Raw genomic sequence first — 8427 nt, forward strand, 5'->3', positions numbered from 1 at the left:
GTGGCCCTCGATACATCCCTGCAATGATGAGTGAGAGAAAGGAAATGCCTTCTACCATTGCCACTGATTCCTTTACAATAATTATATGTAACGCTTGATTGCTAACCAATGCTCTCCAACTTAACAGCAAAAATGTAATGATATTAAGAACAAAGAACAAAAATCAACAATGCCCTACATGATAATCTCAGATAATTTCACGCCATCCCAAAATATAAAGATTTTCTGAGTACGAGTGAGTTGAAGATGTTTGTCATACATTATTTACTTACATCTGCATATTCATGTATTTGAGGCAGCATGGTGGCTCAGTGGTTAGCACTGCTGCCTCAAAACGCCAGGGACCCGGGTTCAATTCCAGCCTCGGGTGACTGTGTGGAGTTTGCACATTATCTCCATGTGTGTGTGGGTTTCCTCCGGGTGCTCCGGTTTCTTCCCGCAGTCCAAAGATGTGCGGGTTAGGTGGATTGGCCAGGCTAACTTGTCCCTTGGTATCCCAAGATGCGCCACCAGATTAGCGGGGTAAATATGTGGGGCTACTGGGATAGTGCAGGGGAGGGGGTGGGCATGGGTAAAATGCTCTGTCAGAGAGTCGGTGCAGATTCAATGGGCCGAATGGATTCCTTCTGCATTGTAGAGATTCAATGAACTCTCTTGCCATGCAGTGTCAGTGACTTTCTCACTAATATGATTAAGTTGGTGCCCGGAAAGATGAAGGACTATAATTTAGAAGTCTTCTATTTCTATTACAGAATCAGAACTGATTATCACTTCTTATCCTCTGTTTTGACATCTACCTCCTGAGGCAATTCCTTGCCCATTTTTTTCAACACAAATGTGTTAATCCTTCACTTTATTATGAAAGAAAATGATCCATTTTTAAAACTCATGTTGAAATGACATTACTCAAAGTAACTGCTGAGTGAATCGTTTCAAATAATATCGAAAGCCTCGCTACTCTATAATTGCTCAAGGCCTAAAATCACTGAATTATGCTTCAGCCTCTGATGTGCTTATAACCCTATATGAAAAAAATCATTTAATTCACCTCTTTTCTTGTGATAATTATCAGTTTGCCAACCAGTGAAATATTTTACTATTTATCCTCTTAAATACCTTTTGTAATTTTGAAAAGCTTCACTGGATTAGTCTTCTGTACTCCAGTAAATAAAATGCCGGTTTTTCTAGCCTTTCTTCACAACTTTCCTTCCTGATCCATTCCAGTGAGTCTCTGCTGTTCCCTTTTCCATATTTATAATACCCTTCCGATAATATGGTGTACAGTAGTATGCGCAGTACTCCAACATTGGCCTAATCAATGTCTTGATTCAGCATCACTTGCTCTTTAATCCAATGTCCTTGTATATAAAACCCAGAATCCCATTTGTTTCTTTTATGGCCTTGCCTTTCTGAACTCCCACCATTAAAAATTCACAGGACCACGGGATCTTAGCTGTTCCACCAATCTGATAAAAATAATCTTCCCATCAAAGATGTTTTTCCTTTCACTGTTTGTTTTCTCTGCCTTGAGTTGCACTGGCCTCCTATCTGCACGCTCTCCGATCTTTTGTTTGTTCTCCTTCAATTTCTTCCACTTTTCCTCATGGGTCCCGAGGGAATACCACTACCTAATTCCTGCTGACCTGAGAATATCCTAGTTATCCCAAATTTTACATTGCACCCCTTAGTCACTCTGTCCACACAGCTGGATCCCTTGTAATAGCAAGTGCTGCTACAAGTCTCTTATTAGCACCTATCAAGCACCTTGCATAGACCATACTTGGAAATTAATTGCATTCCTTTCATGTTAACATATTCTGGGATTTCCCCAAACAATCCAGTATAGTTCGTTCAGCCCTTTAGAAAACTTTGTAGTGAATGAGACATGATTCTGCCATGAATTTAAAAATTAACAGCATTAAGCTGCAAGAGGATGAGTTATTTGCAGTAGCAATATCATGGACTGTGAAGATAGGTTATATTGATAAGAAGCTCAAGACAATATTCCTTCTCTGATTCATTAGCCATGCTCATGAAACCAGTCCATGTTTTGCAGCTGGAGGCAAAGGAATGTGGATCCCAATTGATTGCACTTACACTTGCCTACAGACTGATTTGTGGCCATCAGCAGGGGCTGTCCCTTGATTCATAGACAGCATCCATTCAGGGTTGCTTGTTTTTGCCGTGAGTCTTCATGTGAATGAGCAGGCCGATTTCCGACCCACAGATCTTCGGGTACGTGAGGAAGTAGTGGGACCAAGAGTGCAGGATTTTCTTTCCTTCTCCGCTGTCAGTCTGTCTCATTATTAAGGTGTTGGGACTCAAAACGTAATGTAGATTGAAAGATATATTTTTTGCCATTCTGAGCAAACAGGCCCAGTCACTCAGGCCAATGCTGCTGCACTTCAAAGAGAGCTTCAGAGTGTCTCTGGAGCCTCTCCTTCATCCTCTTCTGGCACATTGGCTGAGTTATAGCACCATTTGTGCTCAATGGAAAGGCAGCACAGTGCCCTCCACGGGAGATCTGGGACATGTGTGAATATGACAAGCAATCATGTGTTAGCCCAGATTATAACATGCAGGAACAATAGGCTGGATTTTTTTCAGGCTGATGGGCGACTTGCCCACTGGTTGGATAAGCGGCAGCAAGGCCCTCAATTCCATGCCCCCATCGGGTCGCCCGCGTGATTGCGTCCCCGGTGGCAGAGGTCCTGCTCACTGAAAGGTGCCCACAATATCAGAGGCCAACAGCTACTTGTCACCGCCAATGAGAGCAGTAATAGCTGGTGGAAATGCTCTCAGCAGAGACTCAGAGGCATCCTGGGACCCCAGGCAAAAGGTGAGTGAGGGAGGGATGGGGATTGCGGGGTGGATGTCACGGTGGGGTGGAGTGCAGAGACAAGGGCAAGGGAGTGGCTTTCAGTGACCACCCCACCCCTTTCATTATGGGTGCCTCGATCAGGCATAGAGAATGGGATTTTCCAGTCGCGATCACCCCAAGACAGGAAAATCCTGCCCAAAGTCAACAGACCTTTGCATGCTCCCCCAGCCCCCCTCCCCAGCCTCCGCCTGCCACGATTTCCCGGATGGCAAAATTTTACCCAGAGTGTCTGATAACCCAACAGGGTTTGCTGGGCAACCTCCCACAGACTTCCATTAAATCCCTACCATGATTGAATGGCTGGCAGTGTGGGTAAGTTGTGTGAGACTTGTGGCAGCGAAAAGTGTGTGAGGTTGAGGTGATGTGTACCAATGTCGAGTATGAGTCCAGACTGATAGACACTCTTGGTTGGTGAATCACTTGTAGTGATTTCTGCAGTTGGCAGAGGCTAGTGATGCAGTTGTTAGGATTTGACATTTGAAGCCCTTGACCTTTAACAATCATGTAAGGTCTTTGAACCTCTTGTGGTACTGGACCCAGGCTTTCGGAGCTAGACTCCTGCCATTGACCTTCTCAATGAACATCTTGAAGGCCCTCAGGACCTCTTCTGATAAAATATATCTCTCCTCCTTTCCATCTTCTCCACAGAAACTTCCATTGAAACCTTGGAGGCTGCTCCCTCCCCTCTTCGACCATTCCTCATTTTACCTTCTACTCAGAGAATATCAGCACCTGCTCCAGTCAGACTAGCTTTAAGCAAGGCAGGCTACTTTTAAGTGCTGCAAACCACTGACTATATTGGTCCCCGGCTGATGTGTCTAGCCAAAAAACAGCATGGTGAGTGCTGGTTGCACGTAGAGATCATTCAAATAAGCAAGCAGCACAAACTTGGCATGCTGCCTGCATTGCAATCAACAGGCATAGTTAACTGCATAGCGTTGGTGATAGACTTGGATTTTTGTCTTCTAGCTGCTGATTGTCAGTGAGTTCTCTGTGCATCAGCAGATGTTCTGTGTGCTGGAGACTCTACAATATCACACTACGAAATCATATTTCACAAGACTTTATATTACATCAATAAATTTCTTCACCCAAAAAAGTCTGTTTACCATTTTATAAACAATCTCTAAACAATGGAGAAATGTTTTACGGTTACAATGTACCAACAAGGCTCTCACTAAAAGGTTGTGTAACACAAGACATTCTCTGATGCACCATACTTCCTATTCAAACAGCATTGCACCACACCGTCTGTTAGTAACACTAAAATAACACAACTCTCACTTTTGCACTCTTGTGTTCGAAGCTGAAGGTTTTCCCACCATTGACTGCACTTGCAAACGTAAACCTTCATTGTTTTGACAGCTGTAGAGAAGTTGGGTCTTCATTTAAAAGTGAAATTGTAGAGCAGGATTCCCTTACTTGATGCAATTGGAACCATAAGCTTCTCGCCTCCAACAGGTTTTACTGAGGGTTAGGGGCACTGGGCCATATAACTTGGGAAGATCAGCCAATGCTGGCTTTAGATATCTGTTTCAGAACAATTTCAACAGGACACCTGAACAAATATAATATTCTCATATACCTGTTGCAACGATCTAATCAAAATTCATTGTGTTTTGTTTTCACGGATGATGCTGCTAACTTTGCTTTAAAGTTAATTTATAAATGTTATACCATTAAACATAGTTTTGTTATAGCACTTTAAGATAGCTATTTGATATGGTATTAGTTGTGGTTCAATTAGCAAAGCAGTCACAGCTATTGCCAAATTTTATTTCTTCCCTCCAGTAATTCATAAGCAAGTCGGCATAGAAAAGTTTATTTATTAGTCACAAGTAGGCTTACATTAACAGTGCAATGAAGTTACTGTGAAAATCCCCCAGTCGCCACATTCCAGCACCTGTACACTGAGGGAGAATTTAGCAAAGCCAATGCACCTAACCAGCACGTCTTTCAGACTCTGGGAGGGAATCGGGGCACCTGGAGGAAACCCATGCGCAAACACAGACAGTGACCCAAGCTGGGAATTGAACCCGGGTCCCTGGAACTGTGGGGCAACAGTGGTAACCACTGTGCCATCGTGCCGCCTCAGACAGATTAGGATCTCAACTGACAGGATAACCAAGAACGGGAATAGTCTGTTAGGTGGAAGGTAAGCATTGACAATGCCAGAGTTCACAGCCAGAAACAATCAAAGGCTTATGTGCCAGGGCTCTCTGACATTTTAATTGAGTTATCATGGTAACAGATCATTCTTGGCTACCACATTTCTGGATAACCATATGCTTGCATCCTCTATGGAAGAAGTTGCTTTGAACTTAAAGACCCTTCCATGGAAAACAATCTCTAGAAATAATTACAAGCTGTTGTTTTGAAAGGGGTTTCATTGATCACATTATGTTGTGTAGCATGTTTTCCACATTTATTAGACACTTGCGTTGCAGCAGAAAAGGGACTTGTTTTAATAATCGTACTGATTAACAAAGCCTCTCACCATTATCTGTAGTCCAACGTTCTTCTTATTTACATTCTACACCAAATACAATTGATTAAGTTCTGTTTTTCTTTCCAGATTTATCCATTTCACCTACTAATGGTAACCACCAGAGGTCGGAATAAGTTACCAAAAGATGTTGACAGAACAAGATTAGAGGTGTGTGATGTAAAACAATAGTATCCCTACGATACCTCAATGATCCTGTTATTTTCATGTACTTGCATAATGTCAAAGTCCAGGATCAAGAAACAACAATCAAAAATACATTTGTATGAAAACAATATGCTGGATTTGTGTTTGGTTTACACCAAACCACATGACATTGTGTACATAAAAAGGGCCAATTAAAATAAAAGAAATGATTCCAGCGTCTGTGGCAATATAACCCAGTAAGAAGTCTCACAACACCAGGTTAAAGTCCAACAGGTTTATTTGGTAGCAAAAGCCACTGGCTTCTTTTGTGTTTACCCCAGTCCAACGCCGGCATCTCCGCAATATAACCCTTCAGGAGAGGAGGGAAGGAATTTCCCTATCTAGTATCTATTTGTTCTACATAAAGTAATTTAAACTGAAAGCACAAAATAATGTCAAACCTGGATAAAATAATGAATATTTTAATGCTTTGAATCATTAAGTAGTGGCGCAGATCATTTTTGTCCTTTTTATGACTAATGTAGACTGACTTCCACTCAATTATTCTTTCTTATTCTGCTCCTGCCATGTCTTGCTGTCAATGCTGCCTTTTGAATTGAATCGTGTAACATCTATTGCAGCACTTGTTGTGTTGGAGATGGAGTAATGCAAAGGAATGGTATTGATATTCACTCATCTGCCTTTCTCAATGATTTAACATTCTTCAGGAGCTCTTGGCATATATTTTGAGGCCAATTGGTTTATTAAATGCTTCTGAATAATATCAGGAGCATTTTTAAGATTTCTAAGTGATGCAACACATTGGTATCTGTTGTTTACATCACACTGAATGGAAAAAGGTCCAAAATATCTGGGTAGGTATCTAATTTTGTCTTGGCTTCTTCCATCCAGAGTCAATTCTCTTGATACGATGAGGACTAAGTTATATGAAATGTTATTGGCCACAGTCACTAAGCTATGGAATTAGTGACCTCTCAATTTCTAACATTTCTGTGGCTAATATTGGAGAACAAAAATTTCAGTAAGGCTGGTGCTATATAGTTCAAAGCAGGGATGGACATCTGGCTTATCAAAGATGGAAGAGGTTAAGATCAAATTTAGTATCTGAGGCACTTCCCTATTTTCAAATATACTGATGATATAAGTTATCACAATGCACACACTACAGAGTGTACACTACTTCCCAGTAAGGCACATACTATATTAGGACAGCACTGATAAAGCTACACCCCTTTGGATACTTTAATAGATAAATGCACCATTCAGTGTTAGGAAGGCTGCAAATGCAATGCTCGATGTATGCAGCAGCTAATTTCAGCATGAAAACAATACACTTCTGCTCATGTTTATAAGCTCTCTTTGTTTCTTTGCAGCGTCACTTATCTCCAGAGGATTTCTACCGCGTGTTTGGAATGACACTTGGAGAGTTTGATCGACTTGCATTGTGGAAAAGAAACGAATTGAAAAAACATGCACGGCTCTTTTAGGCACACATTAGAATCCTATTAGAGACAAAAAAACAGTAATAGTAAGATCATGACTACCCAAGTATACAGAGCATTTAATCACACAATCTGTTCATAGTGTTTACATATTATATAATGTTAAGAAACTACACGTATCTATGGATGTTTTGCAAATGTTGGTTATTTGTGGGTTCATATTAACATTATATCATAGAAATGTTATGATATAATCCATTAATCATCATATTTCTTGGAACGAATGTTTCACATGCCCAGTTTCATGTTTAAAATTGGAATTCTGGAATAAATTAGGATTTTTTTGTCGCTTGTCTCTTTTTTCATTTATCTTTTGGGGTTCTTCTTTCTTGCTCAGTCTTGCTTTTTCATATCAGTTCCTTCTGCAAGCTTCAAATTACATTTAAGTTACATAACCGAAGCAGAATGATTTAATGACAAAAGCTCCAGAGAAGACCGTATTGCAGATATAATGTATTACTGAAATAGATTTTGTGCACATTGTCCTAAATGGGAATCATTCTGATCTTGCAGTTTAACACTTCTATAAGTTATACAATTTACTGAAATTATTGACATTATTTTCTCAGCTGGTATAGAGCCCATAATTGTTTTCTCATTGTCAATTGCTGTATTCTGCTGGATAAATAAATAATGTACATTTGACTTAAAACGATTTGTGCTCATTTTAATTCAGCCACAATGTGTGAACTTGCAATTGATTGATGTAGAGATTGTGAAGTCAGAATTCCAGCACGGATCAAAAGTGGAAAGTGGGGAAATCTGGTTGGAACTTGAGGCAGAACCCAGCCCGCCAGGATTTTGCCCACTTCTACCCTATTTTCTGGTGAGGAGACACAGATTTTCCACTGCCCTCTTGCTGATGTGAAAGATGGTTGTCTGGGCTATGTGGGTTCCCTACGGGTACTTTGGTTTCCTCCCACTGTCCAAAGATGTGCAGGTTAGATGGATTAGCCATGGTAAATGTGCAGGAGAGAGGGCCTGGGTAAGATACTCTGTCAAGAGAGTCGGTGCAGGAATGTCACTCCAGGAATGCCACTCTGTAGACCTCCATAAGGCCTCAATGGAACTATTACCAGCCAGGAACTACCATGAATCTTACTGATAATTTTTGAAACACCCCAAAAGCTTAGCAGGGAAAGATAATTGAGCTTGGAGAGGATTCATTATTTTTTTTTAAGATGACAAGATAGTCCACTTCAGAGCTTAAGACTTTTGTGTTCAGCTCTGGGAAGGACCTGGAAAGAAAATAAGCTAAAGAGTGACTTGTATTCTTTTTTGAATCCCTACAGTGCAGAAAGAGGTCATTCGGCCTATCAACGCTGCATCGACTCTCTTGACAGAGTATCTTACCTAGGCCCTCTCTCCTGCACATTTACCATGGCTAATCC

General features: G+C 41.0%; 1 protein-coding gene across 1 annotated transcript in view; it reads left to right on the forward strand.

Moving 5' to 3' along the window:
- Positions 1–7684, forward strand: part of ablim3 (actin binding LIM protein family, member 3) — a 276638-nt gene extending 268954 nt beyond the window's left edge. The window contains exons 22-23 of the mRNA XM_078231125.1: positions 5457–5537; positions 6908–7684. Coding sequence (XP_078087251.1) covers positions 5457–5537; positions 6908–7021 — 195 coding nt within the window. The 3' untranslated portion in view covers positions 7022–7684. The remainder of the gene's footprint in view (positions 1–5456; positions 5538–6907) is intronic.
- The last annotated feature ends 743 nt before the right edge of the window (positions 7685–8427 follow it).

The sequence above is a fragment of the Mustelus asterias genome, chromosome 16 (assembly GCF_964213995.1).
Source record: "Mustelus asterias chromosome 16, sMusAst1.hap1.1, whole genome shotgun sequence".
NCBI lineage: Eukaryota > Metazoa > Chordata > Chondrichthyes > Carcharhiniformes > Triakidae > Mustelus > Mustelus asterias.